Source organism: Hyperoodon ampullatus (genome assembly GCF_949752795.1).
Source record: "Hyperoodon ampullatus genome assembly, chromosome: 4".
In the NCBI taxonomy this organism is placed as follows: Eukaryota; Metazoa; Chordata; class Mammalia; order Artiodactyla; family Ziphiidae; genus Hyperoodon; species Hyperoodon ampullatus.
The window spans coordinates 81,467,028-81,491,330 of NC_136917.1; the positions used below are offsets into that span (position 1 = coordinate 81,467,028).

At 40.3% G+C, this 24,303-nt stretch overlaps 1 protein-coding gene across 1 annotated transcript in view; it reads left to right on the forward strand.

Moving 5' to 3' along the window:
• Nucleotides 1-2,306: 2,306 nt before the first annotated feature.
• The window catches only part of CCDC112 (coiled-coil domain containing 112), a gene marked incomplete at its 5' end in the record, with an annotated part of 84,457 nt that continues 62,460 nt past the window's right edge, over nt 2,307-24,303 (forward strand). The window contains 2 exons of the mRNA XM_079701587.1: nt 2,307-2,480; nt 3,845-3,957. Of these exons, the coding sequence (XP_079557713.1) occupies nt 2,307-2,480; nt 3,845-3,957 (287 nt within the window). The remainder of the gene's footprint in view (nt 2,481-3,844; nt 3,958-24,303) is intronic.

Consider the following 24,303-nt stretch of genomic DNA (forward strand, 5'->3'; position numbering starts at 1 on the left):
TGCACAGAAGTACTTTCTTGACATGCAAAGCATATGAAGTAAACAGACAGCCGTGGAGACCTCACCCACTTTACACTGTTCTAGTAAATACTATGAGAAAACACTTGGAGCTTAAACATTCTCCCTTCCATGACACTGCCCACCATCTTGGAACATTTAAAGCAGTGCCTATGGGAAGTTCAGAATGAGCTGGAAAATTCCCTGCCAAAAGGGGAGCACTCCAGCTCCAGAGCACTCCCACTGTCCTGAGCTCAGTGACATCAGCTCCCCTACACTACACTCTGCAGAGGCAAGGGAGAGGAAAGCGGGTGGCAGCAGCAATGAAAGGTCTGATTTCAGCCTTTTGGTATCTATCCCAGGATGCAGAAGCCCTCCCTGTGTGACCGTCAGTGGATGAAACCATTAGGCAAAATGTTGATGGGAAAGTTTACAAAGGAGTAATCAAGATACACCCACCAGAACCCATCAGGCCCTACCTGATGAAACTCGACATCTGTAAGGGTAGGGCAACCATACATGTGTCCCCTGGTATTGTGCACTAGGAAATACACAGCATCACCTATCACATATTCTTGCCAAAAAAGTTTAACCTAAATTCAATCAATCCTGTAAGTCTAACCTGTAGAGGAACAAAGTTAAATGATCCTATCAGGAACCAAGCAGTCAAAGGCAGACCATGGAACATTCTACAAGACAGTTGGCCTTGTTTTTTTCAACACATCATTGGGATTAACAGGTAAGAAAAAGAAGGAAAGGGAGAAGATGGAGAAGGAGAAGGATCTGCTCTGTATTAAAAGATACTTAAGGGACAAAGTAACCAAATGTAACATATGGATCTTATTTGGATCCTGATTATAACAAACTGTGGAGAGAATATTTGAGGTAATTGTGGAAACTTGAATATGGACTGCCATTAAGTAGCAAGGAATTATCATTAATTTTGTTGATTATGATGTTGGCGTTTCAGTTATGTGAGAAAACGTCCATAGTTTTAAAAGCTACAGATTTTAAAGTTTGTAGGGGTGAAATGATAAGGTACATGATGTTTGCTTTAAAATACTCAGAAAAAAAAGGATAGGTAAGGCAAGAGTACTGTTTAGAATTCTTAGGAGGTGCTTTTATTAATGATTTTATATACATGAATATACAGTGTGCACCAGTAAAACACATTTTCTCTGTGAAACACACATACACAATGAAAAACATGTTAGGCCTGTTATTACTCACTTAAGCAGGATAAGTGTTTTTCTGAGTCACTGGTAATAGGTCTGTTCTTTCTCCATCTTTCAAAATAATCAAAACCAAAAGAACTTCTTTAGGACAGAGGTGGACAGCACACATGCAAAGAAATATGGATGACTTTTGAAAAACATGATTTCTTTGAAAACCCACTGATTTCTAAGAAGCTTAAGGAAAGTTAACCTCAGAGTTGCCCCTTGGGACAAAACGGGGCTGGATTCAGTCTGGTGCCCAGGCTTTCTCTAGGATGGTAGTCTTCACAGCATCACCTGGGAACTTGTAGAAATGCAGTTTCTCCGGGTTTACCCCAGACCTACAGAATCTGAAACGTTTGGAGATGGGGCTGAAATGTTGTTTGAACAAGCCCTCTGGGTGATTCTCTGCACAGTAATGATGAGACTCACTGTTCTAAGAGCAGCAGATTAAATGTTAAGAAGGTACATCAATTCTGGGAGAGGATGTTTACTGCAATGCAGAAGTAATGCACTAAATGATTCGTGGCTCTTACTTGCTAAATGGTGGGGGTTTATCCAGCTGTAATATCCCACATCCCCTCTTAGGAACCTAACTCAGCTGTAGAGCTGTCATCAGGAAGTATGGGTTAACAATTCTCTTTAAATCCAGACCTGGCTAGGAGGCTAACATTCTCAAAGGATTTTGAATCTGGTTGCCAGTTTGTCTCCATTTAACATCTCATTCCTTGTGCACATCTCAGCCCCTGATTTGATAAACCTCATCCTTGAAGTGTTGTCAGCTTCAGAATATTTGGTAGTCCTTCAGCCTCAGGAGACTGACTGTATCCTCTCCTTGACAGGTTCCCACTCAGGCATTTATATTTCTTCAGCTAGTTGGTTTATGCAAAAGTTTGAAACAGAGGTAGAGAAAGGAGCAGAAATCTGTGCTTACACCAGAAACATTTTCTCTCGCTTAATCTCGAGAAGTGAGAAGTCTTTGTTCTGCAAGAAAAATATCATATTGTTCAAAGAGATTAGAAACTCTTCTTGGAAAATTTAGTTGTACTTCTAAAATGATCATCTGAATGCTAACTGTCGAGTGAAAGCGGGATAATGGAAAATCACCTGAACAGGCTGAGGCTGAGTTACTGGAGGGTCCAAGGAACCAAGTCTTCACCTTGTAGAAGAATCAACTGGCACCAATCTTTAGTTTCAAAGACAATACTGACTGCTTACCAGTGCAAGTCCAGTCTCAACGGGGTCATGACTGCTTACCAACTTGGAGATGTAGGTCTGAATTTCTAAATGTGGAAGGTGGTTTCCTAGTAAATGACAAGACAAGGTGGAAAGAGAGTAGATCTTAAAACCTGAAAGTAAAAGCTTCAGATCTCAGCTTAACACTTAGATCTGTTTGAACTAGGTCAGATTTGTTATTCTGAGCCTCCACTTTCTTATTTATGTAATGAGAATAACAATAACACCTGGCTTGCAAAGGTTGTGTGAATTCTCTCTCTCTCTCTCTCTCTCACATGCATGCGTGTGCACACACGCACACACACACACACACACACACACACAGAGAACATTTCTATTCTGCTACATCCAGGCTTCTGCAAACATGAATGAGCTCATACATGATTGGTACAGAGTGGAACAATGGCAGTCTAACATGGAAGTCCTGATGAATTTCACCAGCATGCTAATGTTTTCCTCCATGGGTACCAGCAGCTCATCACAGGGTGTATCTACACAGCTGAATATGGCAAGTGTGAGGAATACAGTATTGTCCACGATGTTTAGTCACCCCTTATTTTTTTGGCTCAGTTCAATCCACTGCTCTGTCCAGAAAGTGTCTGTTGCATAGTTTCCCCCAATCTTTGGGCATGTTGCCCTTGCTGCCATAACTCAGCAGCCTCACACTCCCTTGTACCCCTTCCCTCAAGGTACATTCACTTTTTAATTATTTTAAGTAAAAATTTTAGATTTATTATAGTACTTTATCAGGAATTTAACTTTTTTTGCTGTACAGATATTTTTATTAGGATTGTTATTATTTATGTTGATGCTCTGGTTACAAATTTGTATAGATTTTAAGAGGTATGCTCCTAATACTATTTTTCCTATAAGCCCTGTTAGTTTTGATATGAAAACTAATTTTAGTATTAATTTTTTTTTTTTTTTGCGGTACATGGGCCTCTCACTGCTGTGGCCTCTCCTGTTGTGGAGCACAGGCTCTGGACACGCAGGCTCAGCAACCATGGCTCACGGGCCCAGCCGCTCCGCGGCATGTGGGATCTTCCCGGACCAGGGCACGAACCCATGTCCCCTGCATCGGCAGGCGGACTCTCAACCACTGCGTCACCAGGGAAGCCCAAGTATTAATTTTATAGAATGCTAGGTTTATCAGGAAGACAAATATTGTAATAAAGCAGAAATTGCATAATGTAAGTACACACACACACATATAAATATATACACACATGTTTTGATTCCCGGTAGCAGTGGAGAACTCTTGTCACTCATTTTAATTTAAACTTCTGTTTTTGGAGAAGTCACCCTTACCCTTATGACTTTGATGGCGACAAAGACTACCTCTCAGTATAGAGTCTGAAAATGCTGAATACTCACTCATTTGCTCAGCCCCCTTGCAGCAAGGGCAGAGGCCTATGCCGCAGGCTCTGCCAGTTACAGCCACCCATGACAAGACTGATGTGAGAGAGACTGACACTAAAACCGAGGAGCCAGGTTTACCATCATTTTTGTGGTAATGATGTCAATGATTTCCTCCCCAGAATGGTTTTGGGCCATAGCTTTGATGTTCTTATTTCCTGCTTACCTGGAGCTAGATCTTCAGGCCTTCCTATGATTCATGACTTACCCACTGTGTTTTCAAAAAACTTGTCTGTTGGGCTTCCCTGGTGGCTTAGTGGTTGGGAATCTGCCTGCCAATGCAGGGGACACGGGTTCAAGCCCTGGTCTGGGAAGATCCCATATGATGCAGAGCAACTATGCTCGTGCACCACAACTACTAAGCCTGTGTTGTAGAGTCTGCGAGCCACAACTACTGAGCTCACGTGCCACAACTACTGAAGCCCACGTGCCTAGAGCCCGTGCTGCACAACAAGAGAAGCCACCGCAATGAGAAACCTGCACACTGCAACCAAGAGTGGCCTCCACTCGCTGCAACTAGAGAAAGCCTGCACGCAGCAACAAAGACCCAATGCAGCCAAATATTCAAAAAGAAAAAAAAGAGGGCTTCCCTGGTGGTGCAGTGGTTGAGAGTCCGCCTGCTGATGCAGGGGACACGGGTTCGTGCCCCAGTCCGGGAGGATCCCACATGCCGCGGAGCGGCTGGGCCCGTGAGCCATGGCCTCTGGGCCTGTGCATCCAGAGCCTGTGCTCTGCAATGGGAGAGGCCACAACAGTGAGAGGCCTGCGTACTGCAAAAAAAAAAGAAAAAAGAAAAAAAAAAAAAGAAAACTTGTCTGCTTAACTCAGCCAGAATTAGCTTGTGTTGCTCACTATGAAAAACTCTAGCTGATATCACAGTTATTATTATAAAAATGTTAAACATTTGCCTCATCTACTACGCTTTAAGGGATACCCAGATCAGCAAATTACCTGTCTTTTCCAGATATCTATTGCTGCATTTAACAAACCACCCCAAATCTTAGTAGCTTAAAACAATTATTACTCTCTTACATGGTTCTGGGTGTTGAGTGGATTCAGGTGGGTGATTCCATCTTGGACTCTCTTTTGTAGTTGTAGTTAGATAATGGCTGGCGCTGGAATTATCTGAAGGCTGGACTGAGTTGGTTGCCCAAGACGGTTTCTTCATTTGCATGTCTGGTTCCTTGTCCTCTCTTTTTACATGGTGTCTCATCCTCCAGGGTCTCTCCTTGTGGCTTTGGGCTTTTCACAGCATACTAATCTCAGAGCAGTTATACATGGTAGCTGGATTCCAAGAGGCAGGCAATTAACACTTTAGGGCTACACCTGGAATTGACATGTAACTTCGTGTTCTGTTGGTCATTGGTCGAAGTAGTCACAAGGCCTGCCTAGGTCCAAGGTGGGTGAAGAAATGGAGAAATGAACTCTAGTTCTTTTTTTTCTTTTTGCGGTACGCGGGCCTCTTACTGCTGTGGCCTCTCCGGTTGCGGAGCACAGGCTCCGGACGCGCAGGCTCAGCGGCCGTGGCTCACGGGCCCAGCCGCTCCGCGGCACGTGGGATCCTCCTGTACCGGGGCACGAACCCGCGTCCCCCGCATCGGCAGGCGGACTCTCAACCACTGCGCCACGAGGGAAGCCCTATTGAGCATCTTTTCATGTGTTTGTTGGCCATCTGTATGTCTTCTTTGGAGAAATATCTATGTAGGTCTTCTGCCCATTTTTTTATTAGGTTTTTTTTTTTGTTATTGAGCTTTTTTTTTTGATATTGAGCTGCATGAGTTGTTTGTATCGGCAATATGGATTTTAAAAGGAAAAGTGCCCATTCTTCAGGAGTAAGATTGGCTGTCCATGGAATAATACACAAAATATACAGTAGTATGGTCTTTAAAGAAAAGTATTAACTTCTCAGTGGAGAGGGTCCCCCACCCACTTCACACAAGGTCCTAATCTCTATTTTGTGGCAAATAATGCAGTGCAATTTGAAGCCCTTTTAGAGTTTTAGAATTCAACAGAAAAGTTCTACTCCAGTTTTTGCCTTCTTTCATTACTTGGGAAAATCTATCAGGTGAAGGAACTGATCAACAGTCTCCTAGCTAGCAAAGCTTTGGAATTGAGTGTTAAAAAAAAGTAAATGGAAAAGATATTAAATAAACTGCTGAGCTCCAGGTCTTTCCCTGAGGTACATGATACGTGAGTGCGCCTTTAAGGAAGAGGGACAGCGCTTCTGAATTTCATTATAGTGGTTAGAAACTGGGAATACGTCTAAACACAACTTGATTTAACATAGTGGCTGCCCAAATAATAGTCTGTTTACTTTCACACTAAATAATCCTTCTTTGTGGCTATGCTTCAGGGATGCAAGAAAGTGTGCTTTGTCTCTGATCTCTAATACCTCTGACTCTTAAAGATTGTTTTTCTTATTTACCATTTGACATTATTGCTCAGGGCAACATGCACTCTTAGTAGCCAGTACCTGACAGAAATACCTCTATTGGTTGCACAAAGCTTCTGAATCTAGCTTTAAAAAAAAATAGTCTATTCATCCTGGGGCTTCTCCAAGCTTGACTAGGAAAGCATCCTGCTGTTCTGGAGCATGAGTGGTCTAGGGTCTGGTGTATAGTTTTTGTTTCATGTACCTCTTTGGGGCTAAGGTTAATTCCATTTGTTTAACAGAATGAGCCAAAAGTTCTAAACAATGTTTCCCTGGACCTTAGTTCACTAATTTCTGCTTTGCTTCTGTCAAGTCAAGGTTCCTATAACATCTATAGAGTCCTATTGTCTAATATTATCTTCCCCGTCACATAAAGTTTTCATGGGCTTCTCCCCATTATCCTGGTCTTATCATTATTATCAGCATTATCATTTGTATGAGTTAGTTGTTTCTTAGTTTCAAGTGACATAGAACCAAACTATAGTTGGCTTACAACAAAAAGTACATTCTTTTTTTTTTCAGTTCCTCTATTAATTTTCCTTTACTTTTTTTTTTTTTTGGTGGTTGCTGTCAAGATTATAATATGCTTTTTAATTTATCACAATCTACTTCAGATTAATTCCAGTGAAATGCAGAAATTTTGCTCCACTATAGTTCCATTCCTTCTGCCCTCTTTTGTCTTTTACTGTCATTAAATAGTATATGTTACATCTATATACGTTATAAACCTACCAGCACAGTGTTACAAGTATTGCTTTGTACAGCCTTCATTTATTCTTACAGGAAGGTAAAAGGCCCAGAGTCTGGGCCAGCTTCAGACAAGGCTGGATTTAGTGCTTCAGCCATGCCATTAGGACTCAGTTTCCCTCTATTTCTTTACTTTGCTGCCTAGTGTTCTGACTTCATTCTTAGTCTCCATTTAGCTCCAGGCTAAGTAGTGACAAGATTGCTGGGGCAGCTCTAGCCTTACATTTTCTCAGGTTCAAGTCCAGCTCAAAAGAGGTCTTTTATGGTAGCTTTTGAACAAGTCATGAAATTTATTCTGATTGGACTAGTTTAGGTCATGTGCTCATTTCTGAACCAATCATTGTAGATAGACGAATATGCAGTACATTCAGTGGCTTACGCCTGAGTCATGTGTTCTGTCCTTAGAACCAAGAGAAGGAAACCTCACGGGACAAGGGGCACATCTGTAGTGGGAGTCAGGAGCTGTTGTTGGAGGAGGGAAAATGAATTCTAGGGAGGCAAACAACAGCTATTAGTGTTCTATTACTATCATAATTATCTTTAGGCTACCATTATGTATACAGTTCCATTTAGTCCGTAGTACCTGGCACAGGAGCTGCATAATACATGTTTTTTTTTTAAGGGAACTTTATTATTTTTATTTATTTATTTTGGCGGCGTTGGGTCTTTGTTGCTGTGTGCGGGCTTTCTCTAGTGGCGACGAGCGGGGGCCACTCTTCATTGCGGTGCATGGGCTTCTCATTGCAGTGGCTTCTCCTGTTGTGGAGCACGGGCTCTAGGCATGCAGACTTCAGTAGTTGTGGCACGTGTGCTCAGTAGTTGTGGCTCACGGGCTCTAGAGCACAGGCTCAGTAGTTGTGGCGCACAGGCTTAGCTGCTCCGCGGCATGTGGGATCTTCGCGGACCTGGCCTCAAACCTGTGTCCCCTGCATTGGAAGGCGGATTCTTAACCACTGCGCCACCAGGGAAGCCCATAATACGTGGTGAAGGAATGAGCTGTTTAGTAATGATAAACATGAGTTCAGTCTCTCAACCGCCAGTCAGACAGCGCTGCTGAAAGTCAGGTGCATAAAATGAAGAAAACATTATTCCCTTGAAGCATAAATAATATATCAGATTTTAAAACTGTTCTTCAGATCTTTGTTATTAGATTGTTTTGATTACCTAGGCAGTTTTTGCACATACTATAAAATGAAATACATTTTATATTGCTATATAAATTGATGGTTTTAAGACTCTCCCTAAGTGAGTGCATCTGACACACTTCACTTTCAGCCGAATTGGAATGCTTCCAAAATGTGCTTTCAGATGTTGCAAATGCACCTCCATTCTGGTGCCTCGCTGTCTAAGCAAATGCCTTCCCACCCCCTGGGCGAGGGAGGGCGGAGGCGAGGAGGGAGAGGAGGAAACTGCCAAGTCAGCTACGGCATTGCAGAGAGATGTGTTCTTTCTTTTGCATCTTTCCACTCCTACTGCTTACTTTTTCTACCCTCTAAGCAGGGAAAGGCAGGACCAAGACTTTTGGTAGAGGAGAGGGCACAGAAAATTATGTAACTATTTCTAAATTCTCCCAAGCGTGGTACTAAGAATGACATATAACTACAATTCTGTATGCATAGAGACAAGATAATTCATTACTAGCACCATTGTATAAGCATAGAGCAGAATGAGTTTATTATATATATGCATGTTTTAGGGTAGTAGGGAATAATTTTCTCATAGAACTCTGCTTGAGAAAGGCTGAGTTAGATCTTGCTATATCATCATCTTGTTTTATTTGAGTACCCTATTGTCTGTTGAAGAAAAGAAGGTTAATTTTTTCTCTGGCGATGGACAGGAATGCAAACCAGGATCCATCAAGTACGCACACATACACACATGCATACACACATGCATGTATATGTATATATATAACATATATTTGTACAATACATATTGTGTTCGATATATTATGTATATAATATATATTCAATGTCCAATATGTATTTCAATATATATTTATATATATGTATGTATGTGTGTATACACACTTATACACACACACACACAGACACGAAATTCTTTTTTAACTTCAGGAAGGAAGGAGCAGTATGGCCTCCTGAGTGTGAAGGAGAGAAAAGCCTTCCTCAGTACCCATGGCTCCCCCCTTGGAGATGCAGAAATTGCTGCTGAGGAGCATCCCAACAGCCCAGTATGAGCAGAAAATGGCAGTGTAGTCAACTCCATCCTTGGGCCCTGCCCCCATCATTGGACTCTGTAGGTCTGCTCTGAGAAGGGCAGGTGTCTTTCCCCTTGACAACACAGTGTGGGCACCCTGTGCTTTGGTGGCTGTGGTGGGTTCCCCACATGTAGGGAAGAGAGCCTGGTAAATCTCATGGAGAAGCACCTTACGTGTTGTCTCCATTCTGCCCAAGTTGGCAGCCCTTCTAGTGGGAAGAGGCTCCTTCCATTCTGCATGAGGCTAAGCTTTGTCACTATCTTGCCCTTTGGCCATGAAGTAACTTAAAAGATTCCTTCTACGTATGTATCTTCAATTTCATTGCCTAGAATGAGAGCTCTGGAGAAGGGTATAGAACCATGTCTTCTGAGGAGGTGTCAGAACTATGGGGCAGAGACAGCTGTGCCTTATGCGCACTTGGCCATGGCTCCATGCAGCATACAGCTCAGAGACTATGTAAAGGAGCAGCCATAACCCAAGTCAGATATGCAAGTGGGGTAGGTAGGGTTAGAAGGATAGTCCTCTCTCTTCCATGAAGCACACAGAAAAACCCTCCTTCTTCCCTATGCACAGACCACATACAAGTTGGACACCTTGAGTTTGCATAATGCTTTTCATCTAGATACTTCAAAACACTTCCTTGGAGAGAATTTCTGAAAGGTCAGAGAAATGGAAAGAAAATCAAAGCTTGATTGTTACAGCCTCACTCTGATTTTATAACACACTGAGCAGGAACGGTCTATCACGTCAGTTAATATTCCTGTGCATTTTTTCCTCCTCTCTCCACTGACTGATTCCCAGGGGTAACTTAGCAAAATCTAGCAAAGGACTTCATCAGTCAGGGCTACATTATGAAATTTTGACCCACTGAAGGCAATTTGGTGAGCAGTTTTTCAAAGCCGATTTTCCATTAAGAAGAAGATGGGACGTTGGGAATTAAGTGGGAACAAAACAAACTGGCAAGGATGTGTATTACAACTGCTAAATGAAACAAGTAGTGAGTCATCTGGTTTCACCACAGCCCTTCTCTGTGAAAGCTGCCCTGCCTGTGGACTTTGCTGCCTTTCTGTATTTGTAAACTGCAAATAGGTTTTAAAACATTATTCTGATAAAGGGTGGATTCACTTTATTCTTGTTCCCTAAGGTCTGACCTAAGGGTTGGACTTAGGAGTAGATTTTCTTAATAAAAACTGTTCAAACATTTCATGATTTAAATATTTATTTAATCCTTTATTTTTAATTAAAGTTAAACTGACCTGTTTCACATAGCCTTAGCCTAGTAAAAGGTAACGTTTACCTTTTATTCAGGTGGCATTAGTGTGAAATATCTGCTTCAACACAAAACAAACTGAGAGAGCAATTTGAAATCAGGTCACATAAAATCAACAGTCAGTTTGGTTGGTAGTCTTTTCCTCTACCCTTGCATTCTATTTCTGCAGCCTTAAATTTTCCATAAGGGAAAAAAAATGTAACAACAGAGAAAAAGAATAAAGGACAAAAATAATAAGAAAAACAGAATACTATGAAAATGTGCAAAACTTTCTGTGACCAAACTGCTGCTGCTATTAATAAAGGACCCAGTGTGTAACTGCTGTAGAAGGGATGCAAGCAAAGTGATTTGAGAAGGTCATGGTTCATAAACTCAAACGGCAAAGGATCTAAGCAAGAAACAGAAATGAGTGATTGCAACCAAGGCAGTAGGGGTGACCAAGCCAACAGGAGAATGCTTGTTCAGTCTAAAACATCCACATTGAATTTAAAGACTACTGAGGGCCTGCTGTGGACTTCCAGTTTTCCATCCGTGGAACATGGAGGAGGAAGTCAGCTCTTACAGAAAAGCTTTCATTTATATTAAACCTTGCAGAATGCGTAAAATTTCAAGAAAAAATAGAGAAAGAACAGGAAGGGACATTCAAACCTGAAAAGTTTCACAAACACAAGCCTAGGTGGCAGTGGGAGAAGAGATTTTGTGAGTAGAATGAGGTCTTGAGTGCCTGTGTGAGGAGTTTAAACTTTATTTAGTGTGTCCAGAATAGAATTCTATATCCCCTCCAAACTATTCTTTTCCCAGGGTACCACGGCTCAGAAATGTTGCTACCATTCCATCTGTCACTCTGGCCAAAACCTAAGAGCTACCATATTTTACTTTCTTTTTCTCTCAGACCCCAGGGACAGAGTCAGGTTTTGTGTAAATGAATCTCACAAATTGGTGGAGGGTTCTCTTTAAGGAAAAGGCTATAAAACTAGGTGCAAACATGAGTATTTATTTTGCATGCCCTGTGCAAGTGGCAGGAAACCCACTTCTGCAGAACTTACATCAAAGCCATCATTGGAATCTGCTGCCTCTACCTTCAGAAATATATGCCAAATCCAACTCCTTCTCCTGACATCCGCCACTACTTCTCCAGACCAAACCTCCATCAGCTCTGGCATAGATCCCTATAATTCTGGCCCCCTAACTGGCCCCCCTAGTGACACTCTTGCCCTGCTGCAATCTATTCCAGACACATCAGGCAGAATGATCCTTTTAAAATCTAAATCAGATCACATCATCTCTTTCCTCAAAATCCTTCAGTGTCTATCTATCATACACAGAATATAATCCAAAGTTCTTCCTCTGGGCTCCACGGTTGTAGTATATAGCCTCTACTTACTTCTCCAGCGACATCTTTTGCCACTCTTCCCACTGATCACTCCCCTGTAGCCACACTGGCTTCCTTGCTATTCCATTAACCAGGCAAGCACTCCACTGCCCTAGGGCCTTTGCATTTGTTTTTCCCTCTGCTTGGATCACCCTTTCCATAAATACTTTCATGTCTCTCCCCATCACTTTATACAACCTTAGCTCATATGTCACCTTCTGATCACCCTGTCTAAATGTCCACCCTTTAACCTCTATCCCTTTACTTTTCTTTATATTCTTTATCACTGCTTACTTTATTATTATTTTTTCATGTTATTGTCTATTGTCCCCACTGCATGTAAATTCCATGAAGGCAGAGATTTTATCTGTTTTATTCACTTCTGTTCTTCCAAAGCCTAGCAAAGTACGTGCCTTAGAGAATAGTGTAAATCCTTCTCTGGAGGTATATGGCATTCTCCAAAGCCTCCACAATTTTTCAAACCCAGTGTCCAGCATTTATTTTTTATTATTTTTTTTTTTTTGCAGTACGCGGGCCTCTCACTGCTGTGGCCTCTCCCATTGTGGAGCACAGGCTCCAGATGCGCAGGCTCAGCGGCCATGGCTCTCGGGCCCAGCCGCTCCACGGCATGTGGAGTCCTCCCAGACCGGGGCATGAACCCATGTCCCCTGCATCAGCAGGCAGACTCTCAACCACTGCGCCACCAGGGAAGCCCCAGCATTTACTTTTAAAAAATTCCAGGCATACCAGGAAACAGGACCGAAAGAAAAGAAATAGGCAATAGAAAGAGACCTACAGATGACCCAGCTATTGAAATTATCAGGCACAAACTAAATATGTTTTAAAAAACCCAGATTAAACATATGAGACATGATGAAGATACACATTCAATATGGTAAAAAGATCTAACATGAGTGCAGTTGGACTCCTAGGGAAAAAGAGAAGAAATGAGGTAGAAAAAATATTTGAAAAGATAATAGCCAAGAATTTTTCAAAAGATATAAAAAACAAAATCCATCCACAAACTCAGTCAGCTTTCCAAGCCCCTAAAGAGATAAATACAAAGAAAACCACAATGAGGCACATCATTGTAACACTGCTAAAAGTGACAGAGAGAACACCTTGAAGAAGAAGGAGGAGGAGGAGGGGAATGGGGAGAAGGAGAAGAAAAGGAAGCTAGAAAAATAAGGCACTGCCTTCAAAAGAATAACAACAAGACTGACAAATTAGGTCACATTGGGAAGATATGGCAGAAGAGAGACGGTGGAAGTCAGAAGGCAATGTAATGGCATCTTTAAAGTGCTAAAAGAAAACAGTTGTCAACCTAGAAGTTTCTACCTAGCAGATATATTCTCCAAAGATGAAGGCTAAACAGTAATTTCCAGAAAAATAAAATCTGAATCTGTCATCAACAGACCTGAACTGAAAGAAATATTAAAAGGTTTTCAGACAAAGGGAAAATTATTTCAGGCAGATGTACAGAAATGTAGTTGATAACCTCTCTGTGCTCCTCTCAATGTGGAAACCAGCTCCTCCAAGGCCTCCTGCCCACACTGGCACTCTGATTTCCTCTGCAGGCCACCCACACCTTGCCTTGGGGCTCCCATCAAGGCCCTGCTCCCTCTGCACACCCTCATCTCCAGTTGCTGATCCCCTACCCCCACCTGCATTCCAAAGAGTTGCTTCCTGCTTACCCAGTGACTGCAGACCAGCTCTGGCCTGGTCAAACAAGTGAACTCCTCTACTATCCAGTAGTCTAAGCTACACCTTCTCCAGCAAGGTCTGAACTCCTTCCATGTTTGTCCTTTCTTGAGTACTCTCTCAGATGTAGGATACCATGTAGATTTTCCTTATACTTTATAGTCACTCTTATCAGGGTGTAATAATTGTCTATTAAGCCTATTAACTTTATTAAACGTCTTCTGTTTAACCCACTGATTGGATTCAGATTAATACAAAGGACTATGTCAAAATGATAAAGGGTCATTCCACCAAAGAGAAAGAACAAATTCTAAATTTGGATTCAGCTAATAATATAACTTCAAATTATACAAAGCAAAAATGGGCATAACTAAAAAGAGAAATGAATTAATATATAATTATAGTGAGAAATTTAATATCTCTCAGTAATTGATAGAAAAAGCAGAGGTAGCTTCACTAGATACAGAAGATCTAAACAATACAACTAACGCACTTGATCTAACTGATATCCAGAGTACTCCACTTAAAGACAACAGAATACACACTCTTTTAAAGGGCACATGGAACATTTACCAAAATTGAATGTATGTCAGCTCATAAAGGACACCTCAACACATATTAAGGTATTGAAGTCATTTAGAGTATGTTCTCCTACCACAGTGGAATTGAGTGAGAAACTGATCATGAAAAGAAAAAATTTCCAAATATTTTGAAAATTAGCAATATAGTTCCAAATTAGGTGTAACCTTGTGAAGTTTTGGACCCATCATAAATAATGTTCTCTTTGTTTAATGTAGTTTAAAAACATTGCCTTTAAGTTATACTTAGATCTAGCATATCAAAACCACAGGCTCATTACCCATATTTTACAAGGTTACATGTTAATTCAACTTGTCCCACTCCCTGTCTTTTATTCACATGTCACACTGAGTGACTTTGTGTATTTCCAAAAAAAAAAATCAAATATGCATTTAAAGGACAATGGCTTGCTAAAATTAGGATATTTTTAAAGTGGCCTGCCTTCACCACTTAACCTCTCCATGCCACAGTTTTCTCACATATAAAATAAGAAAGTTTGAATTGGAAGTCTTTAAGAGCTTTCTAACTCTTAGCATTTTATGAGTAAGTAAGCTCTAAATATGTACAAATATTTTATTTTAAGAAGTATATATATTAGATTACCAGAAAACACTGTCAAAGACCATTAATTAAGCTAGATGCAAATGTATAGTCTTCATTTACATGGATTCTTTTTTTTTCTTTCTTACAAATTTATCTATTTTATTTATTTATTTTTGACTGTATTGAGTCTTCGTTGCTGCGAGCAGGCTTTTTCTAGTTGCGGTGAGTGGGGGCTACTCTTCATTGTGGTGCACGGGCTTCTCATTGCGGTGACTTCTCGTTGTGGAGCACGGGCTCTAGGCACGTGGGCTTCAGAAGCTGTGGCACGCAGGCTCAGTAGTTGTGGTGCACAGGCCCTAGAGCGCAGACTCTGTAGTTGTGGTGCACAGTCTTAGTTGCTCTGCAGCATGTGGGATCTTCCCGGACCTGGGCTCGAACTCGTGTCCCCTGCATTGTCAGGCGGATTCTTAAGCACTGCACCACCAGGAAAGTCCCCATTTGCATGGGTTCTTGATTGAGCAAAGAAATATGAACAGTCCAAGTCATTTTTTTTCCAGAACAGTGGTTAATTTTTGGACTTTGGGGTGACTGTGAGATGAAAAAGAAGTAAATCTAGGAGATGTTAATGATGATGTGACATACTAATGACAATGTTCAAAATATCCTGGGATTAGTCTAGAACATGCTCATGTATGCTCTCAAGATGTTGTTAATGTGAAAGGCCTTTCCTGGAACAGGTTTCTGGTTATCTAGTCTGACTTGAGCTGTCAGATCTACCACCAGTAAATAATCTGAACATCAGATATATTTTATTATATATTTTTCTCTATGTTAATATTATTATTATTAGGCTATATCGGTATGTTTCCTAATAGGAGTGGGGAGAACTCGCAATGATATACAGAAGGGTTAACACTGATATTACCTTTGCATTTTTCTTGGAGTTCTTAGTAACTAAAATTTGAATGCAGCCTTTGCAGTGTGCAGATAACTTCTTCATATTTATTTGATACTTGGGAGCATCATGATGCATCAGAAAAAGCAGGGACATTTAAGCCAGACAGACAAAAGCCACACTTTGCAGTTCTAGTGTGGCTATTTACTTACTCTGAGCCCTCCAAGTATTGGTTTGGCCAAAAAGTGCCTTCGGTTTTTAAGTAAAAATGAAAGACACATTTTTAATTTTCACCAAGAGCTTTATTGAACAACGTATTTACCCTTTTTTTCCACTACCTTCTGCCATTTCTGAGGCAACTTCATAATTCCATCTTCCCAAAACTTTTTATCTTTTTGAGCAAAGAACTGTTCCAGGTGCCTTTTACAGTCTTTCAAGGAATTGAAATTTTTTCCATTAAGAGAATTTTGTAAAGACCGAAATAAATGGAAATCCGAAGGTGCAATGTCTGGTGAATACAGTGGATGAATCAGAACTTCCCAGCCAAGCTGTAACAGTTCTTGCCTGGTCATCAAAGAAACATGTGGCCTTGCATTATCCTGATGGAAGATCATGTGTTTTCAACAGAAAACTTATTCCGGATGCTTTTTGTCAAGTGCTGCTTTCAATTGGTCTAATTCGGAGCAGTACTTGTTGGAATGAATCGTTTGGTTTTCTGGAAGGATCTCATAATAGAGGACTCCCTTCCCATCCCACCATATACACAATATCACCTTCTTTGGATGAAGACCGGCCTTTGGTGTGGTTGGTGGTGGTTCATTTCACTTGCCCCATGATCTCTTCCGTCCCACATTATTGTACAGTATCTACTTTTCATTGCCGTCGCAATTTATTTTAAAAATGGGATGTTTTCATTACATTTAAGTAGAAAATCACATGTGGAAATACGGTCAAGAAGGGTTTTTTCACTTAACTTATGTGGAATCCAAGCATCAAAGCAATGAACATAACCAAGCTGGTGCAAAAGCATTTTCAACGTTTGATTTGGATATTTTGAGCATGTTGGCTATCTCCCGCGTGGTATAACGATGATTGTTCTCAATTAATGTCTCAATTTTATCGCTATCAACTTCAGCTGGTCTACCCGACCGTGGAGCATTGTCCAGTGAGGAACCTCCAGCACGAAACTTCACAAACCACTTTTAACATGTTCGGTCAGTCACAGCGCCTCCTCCATACGCTACACAAATCTTTTTTTTGCATTTCCGTTGTGTTTTTACCTTTCTTAAAATAATAAAGCATAATATGCCGAAAATGTTGCTTTTTTCTTCCATCTTCAATATTAAAATGGCTACAAAAAATTCACCAGTTTTGATAAGTTTTTTTTTAAATGCACGCTGATATGACCAGCGTGCATTGGTACCAAATTCATTGATTGGCTCTAGTAGTTTTCTGGTGGCATCTTTAGGATTCTCTACATATAGTATCATGTCATCTGCAAACAGTGACAGTTTTACTTCTTCTTTTCCAATTTGTATTCTTTTCACTTCTTTTTCTTCTCTGATGCTGTGGTTAGGACTTCCAAAACTATGTTGAATAATAGTGGCGAGAGTGGACACCCTTGTCTTGTTCCTGATCTTAGAGGGAATGCTTTCAGTTTTTCACCATTGAGAATAATGTTTGCTGTGTGTTTGTCATATATGGCCTTTATTAAGTTGAGGTAGGTTCCCTCTATGCCCACTTTCTGGAGAGTTTTTATCCTAAACGGGTGCTGAATTTTGTAAAAGCTTTTTCTGCATCTATTGAGATGATCATATGATTTTTCTTCTTCAATGTGTTAATATGGTGTATCACACTGATTGATTTGCGTATACTGAAGAATCCTTGCATCCCTGGGACAAATCCCTCTGGATCATGGTGTATGATCCTTTTAATGTGCTGTTGGACTCTGTTTGCTAGTATTTTGTTGAGGATTTTTGCATCTATATTCATCAGTGATATTGGTCTTTAATTTTCTTTTTTTGTAGTATCTTTGTCTGGTTTTGGTATCAGGGTGATGCTGGCCTCATAGAATGAGTTTGGGAGTGTTCCTTCCTCTGCAATTTTTTGGAAGAGTTTGAGAAGGATGGGTGTTAGCTCTTCTCTAAATGTTTGATAGAATTCACCTGTGAAGCCATCTGGTCCAGGACTTTTGTTTGTCCTTGTCCATGAGGACAAGGACAAGGCAGCAGAAGTTCTGGGAAATACTCCTTGGTGTGAGCCCTCCCAGAGTCCGCCATTAGCTCCACCAAAGAGCCCGGGTATGCTCCAGTGTTGGGTCACCTCAGGCCAAACAACCAACAGGGGGAGAACCCAGCCCCACCCATCAGCAGACAAGCCGATTAAAGTTTTACTGAGCTCTTCTCACCAGAGCAACAGCCACCTCTACCCACCAATAGTCCCTTCCATCAGGAAACTTGCACAACCCTCTTAGATAGGCTCATCCACCAGAGGGCAGACAGCAGAAGCAAGAACTACAATCCTGCAGCCTGTGGAACAAAAACCACATTCACAGAAAGACAGACAAGATGAAAAGGCAGAAGGCTATGGAGCAGATGAAAGAACAAGATAAAACCCAAGAGAAACATCTAAATGAAGTGGAGATAGGCAACCTTCCAGAAAAAGAATTCAGAATACTGATAGGGAAGATGATCCAGGACCTCAGAAAAAGAATGGAGGCAAAGATCCAGAAGATGCAAGAAATGTTAAACAAAGACCTAGAAGAATTAATGAACAAACAAACAGAGATGAACAATACAATAACTGAAATGAAAAATACACTAGAAGGAATCAATAGCAGAATAATTGAGGCAGAAGAATGGGTAAGTGACCTGGAAGACAGAATGGTGGAATTTACTGCTGTGGAACAGAATAAAAATAAAGGATGAAAAGAAATGAAGACAGCCTAAGAGATCTCTGGGACAACATTAAATGCACCAACATTCATATTATAGGGGTCCCATAAGGGAAAGAGAGAGAGAAAGGACCCGAGAAAATATTTGAAGAGATTATAGTTGAAAACTCCCCTAACATGGGAAAGGAAATAGCCACTGAAGTCCAGGAAGTGCAGAGAGTCCCATACAGGTTAAACCCAAGGAGAAACATGCCAAGACACATAGTAATCAAATTGGCAAAAACTAAAGACAAAGAAAAATTATTGAAAGCGGCAAGGGAAGAACAACATACAAGGGAACTCCCATAAGTTTAACAGCTGATTTCGCAGCAGAAACTCTTCAAGCCAGAAGGGAGTGGCATGACATATTTAAAGTGATGAAAGGGAAGAACCTACAACCAAGATTACTCTACCCGGCAAGGATCTCATTCAGATTTGATGGAGAAATCAAAAGCTTTACAGACAAGCAAAAGCTAAGAGAATTCAGCACCACCAAACCAGCTGTACAACAAATGCTAAAGGAACTTCTCTAAGTGGGAAACACAAGAGAAGAAAAGGACCTCAAAAACAAACCCATAACAACTAAGAAAATGGTAATAGGAACATACGTATGGATAATTACCTTAAACATGAATGGATTAAATGCTCCAAGCAAAAGACACAGGCTCAATGACTGGATACAAAAATAAGACCCGTATATATGCTGTCTACAAGAGACCCACTTCAGACCTAGGGACACATACAGACTGAAAGTGAGGGGATGGAAAAAGATATTCCATGTAAATGGAAATCAAAAGAAAGCTGGAGTAGCAATACTCATATCAGATAAAATAGACTTTAAAATAAAGATTGTTACAAGAGACAAGGAAGGACACTACATAATGATCAAGGGATCAATCCAAGAAGAAGATATAACAATTATAAATATATATGCCCCCCACATAGGAGCAGCTCAATACATAAGGCAACTGCTAACAGCTGTAAAAGAGGAAATCGACAGTAACACAATCACAGTGGGGGACTTTAACACCTCACTTACACCAATGGACAGATCATCCAAACAGAAAATTAATAATGAAACACAAACTTTAAATGACATAATAGACCAGATAGATTTAATTGATATTCATAGGACATTCCATCCCAAAACAGCAGATTACACTTTCTTCTCAAGTGCACATGGAACATTCTCCAGGATAGATCATGTCTTGCATCACAAATCAAGCCTCAGTAAATTCAAGAAAATTGAAATCATATCAAGCATCTTTTCTGACCACAGTGCTATGAGATTAGGAATCAATTACAGGAAAAAAAAAACCGTAAAAAACACAAACATATGGAGACTAAACACTACATTACTAAATAACCAAGAGATCACTGAAGAAATCAAAGAGGAAACCAAAAAATACCTAGAGACAAATCACAATGAAAACACTACGATCCAAAACCTGTGGGATGCAGCAAAAGCAGTTTTAAGAGGGAATTTTATAGCAATACAATCCTACCTCAAGAAACAACAAACATCTCAAATAAACCATCTAACCTTACACCTAAAGGAACTAGAGAAAGAAGAACAAACAGAACCCAAAGTTAGTAGAAGGAAAGAAATCCTAAAGATCACAGCAGAAATAAATGAAATAGAAATAAAGAAAACAATAGCAAAGATAATTAAAATTAAAAGCTGGTTCTTTGAGAAGATAAACAAAATTGATAAACCATTAGCCAGACTCTTCAAGAAAAAGAGGGAGAGGACTCAAATCAATAGAATTAGAAATGAAAAAGGAGGCATTACAACAGACACCGCAGAAATACAAAGCATCCTAAGAGACCACTACAAGCAACTCTATGCCAATAAAATGGACAACCTGGAAGAAATGGACAAATTCTTAGAAAGGTATAACCTTCGAAGACTGAACCAGGAAGAAATAGAAAATATGAACAGACCAATCACAAGTGATGAAATTGAAAAATCGAAAAGTGATTAAAATTGAAAAAGTGATTAAAAATCTTCCAACAAACAAAAGTCCAGGACCAGATGGCTTCACAGGTGAATTCTATCAAACATTTAGAGAAGAGCTAACACCCATCCTTCTCAAACTCTTCCAAAAAATTGCAGAGGAAGGAACACTCCCAAACTCATTCTATGAGGCCAGCATCACCCTGATACCAAAACCAGACAAAGATACTACAAAAAAAGAAAATTAAAGACCAATATCACTGATGAATATAGATGCAAAAATCCTCAACAAAATACTAGCAAACAGAGTCCAACAGCACATTAAAAGGATCATACACCATGATCCAGAGGGATTTGTCCCAGGGATGCAAGGATTCTTCAGTATACGCAAATCAATCAGTGTGATACACCATATTAACACATTGAAGAAGAAAAATCATATGATCATCTCAATAGATGCAGAAAAAGCTTTTACAAAATTCAGCACCCGTTTAGGATAAAAACTCTCCAGAAAGTGGGCATAGAGGGAACCTACCTCAACTTAATAAAGGCCATATATGACAAACACACAGCAAACATTATTCTCAATGGTGAAAAACTGAAAGCATTCCCTCTAAGATCAGGAACAAGACAAGGGTGTCCACTCTCGCCACTATTATTCAACATAGTTTTGGAAGTCCTAACCACAGCATCAGAGAAGAAAAAGAAGTGAAAAGAATACAAATTGGAAAAGAAGAAGTAAAACTGTCACTGTTTGCAGATGACATGATACTATATGTAGAGAATCCTAAAGATGCCACCAGAAAACTACTAGAGCCAATCAATGAATTTGGTAAAGTTGCAGGATACAAAATTAATGCACAGAAAACTCTTGCATTCCTATACACTAATGATGAAAAACCTGAAAGAGAAATTAAGGAAACACTCCCATTTCCCCCTGCAAGAAAAAGAATAAAATTCCTAGGAATAAACCTACCTAGGGAGACAGAAGACCTCTATGCAGAAAACTATAAGACACTGATGAAAGAAATTAAAGATGATACAAACAGTTGGAGAGATATACCGTGTTTTTGGATTGGAAGAATCAATATTGTGAAAATGACTATACTACCCAAAGCAATCTACAGATTCATCGCAATCCCTGTCAAATTACCAGTGGCATTTTTTCAGAACTTGAACAAAAAATCTTAAAATTTGTATGAAGACACAAAAGATGCCGTATAGCCAAAGTGGTCTTGAGGGAGAAAAATGGAGCTGGAGGAATCAGACTCCCTGACTTCAGATTATACTACAAAGCTACAGTAATCAAGACAATATGGTACTGGCACAAAAACAGAAATAGAGATCAATGGAACAGAATAGAAAGCCCAGAGATAAACCCACGCGCCTGTGGTCAACTAACCTATGACAAAGGAGGCAAGGATATACAACGGAGAAAAGACAGTCTCTTCAGTAAGTCGTGCTGGGAAATCTAGACAGCTACATGTAAAAGAATGAAATTAGAATACTCCCTAACACCACACACAAAAATAAACTCAAGGGCTTCCCTGGTGGCTCAGTGGTTGGGAGTCCACCTGCCGATGCAGGGGACACAGGTTCGTGCCCCGGTCCGGGAAGATCCCACATGCCGCGGAGTGGCTGGGCCCGTGAGCCATGGCCGCTGAGCCTGCGCGTCTGGAGCCTGTGCTCCGCAACGGGAGAGGCCACAGCAGTGAGAGGCCCGCATACCGCAAAAAAAAACCCAAGCAAACAAAAAAAACCTCAAAATGGATTAGAGACCTAAATGTAAGACCAGACACTATAAAACTCTTAGAGGAAAACATAGGAAGAACACTGTTTGACATAAATCACAGCAAGATCTTTTTTGATCCACCTCCTAGAGTAATGGAAATAAAAACAAAAATAAACAAATGGGACCTAATGAAACATAAAAGCTTTTGCACAACAAAGGAAACTGTAAACGGGATGAAAAGACCACCCTCAGAATGGGAGAAAATATTTGCAAACGAATCAACTGACAAAGGATTAATCTCCAAAATATATAAACAGCTCATGCAGCTCAATATTAAGAAAACAAACAACCTAATCCAAATATGGCCAGAAGACCTAAATAGACATTTCTCCAAAGAAGCCATACAGATGGCCAAGAAGCATATGAAAAGCTGCTCAACATCATTAATTATTAGAGAAATGCAAATCAAAACTACAATGAGGTATCACCTCACACCAATTAGAGTGGCCATCATCAGAAAATCTACAAACAACAAATGCTGGAGAGGGTGTGGAGAAAAGGGAACCTTCTTGCACTGTCGGTGGGAATGTAAATTGATACAGCCCCTATGGAGGACAATATGGAGGTTCCTTAAAAAACTAAAAACAGAATTACCATGTGACCCAGCAGTCCCACTACTGGGCATATACCCAGAGGAAACCATAATTCAAAAAGACACATGCACCCCAGTGTTCATTGTAGCACTATTTGCAATAGCCAGGTCATGGAAGCAACCTAAATGCCCATCGACAGACGAATGGATAAAGAAGATGTGGTACATATATACAGTGGAATATACTCAGCCATAAAAAGGAATGAAATTGAGGCATTTGTAGAGTCGTGGATGGATCTAGGGAGTGTCATACAGAGTGAAGTAAGTCAGAAAGAGAAAAACAAATATCGTGTATTAACGCATATATGTGGAACCTAGAAAAATGGTACAGATGAACCGGTTTTCAGGGCAGAAATAGAGACACAGATGTAGAGAACAAACGTATGGACACCAAGGGGGGAAAGTGGCGGGGGTCCGTAGTGGTGGTGTGATGAATTAGGAGATTGGGATTGACATATATACACTAATATGTATAAAATGGATAACTAATAAGAACCTGCTGTATAAAAAAATAAATAAAATAAAATTCAAAAGAAAAAAGAAAGAAAAACAAATAAATTAATATATTAAGTGGACATTTAAGGTCTTGGAAGAATATGGAGAAAGGGGGATTGGGGTTGTCTGCGAAAAGAGAGAAGGGCTAAGAATGTACAACAGGAAGTGATCCATAGCTACTCAATTCTATTATTTAGCCATACACAAAGAGATATAAAATTTTCTCTAAATGTATAGCAACACTGGCTCTCCCCTCAAGTATCACGACATAAGCTGAACTTTGCTTCATCAATTCCAGTGTGTAGGACTCCAGTGGACTTTGGAATCAAACGAGACATTCCAGCCTCTGCTGCTGACTAGCTTTGTGAGTGTCCACAAGTTTCACATTTTTGCTTCTTAACTGGAAAGTAGATATAATAATAGCACCTACCTCACAGGGCCATTATGAAGAGTAAATTCTGAAAATGTACTCTTTAGCATAGAGTCCAGTATACATTGTCAGTAAATGGTAGCTGATACACTTGTTGAAAAAATTTTAGTGATGATAGTCTTAATGATATATGAAAAAATATATATATCCTGTCCTCCATCCATATTCCTCATACATGTGGGACAAAAGCCATTTTATAAACCAACTACACGTGACGAGTGTAGACTGGTCATCTAAATGATGAGGCATCCCAGAGACTCAGTGCCACCTCCAGGCCACCATGAGGTGTCTCTGGTGTCTCTCGGTAATGTTCATCTGTCCATTTCCTGTACTCTGTGCAGTCATAGAGCCTGTTCCCAGCTCCAGAAGATGAGTGTAAGATGCGGGAGTTAAATTTCAGAATATTCTTTATGCATTCTGGTTCCACTTTTTTTATTGAATTATAGTTGATATACCATGTTGTATAAGTTTCAGGTGTACAACATA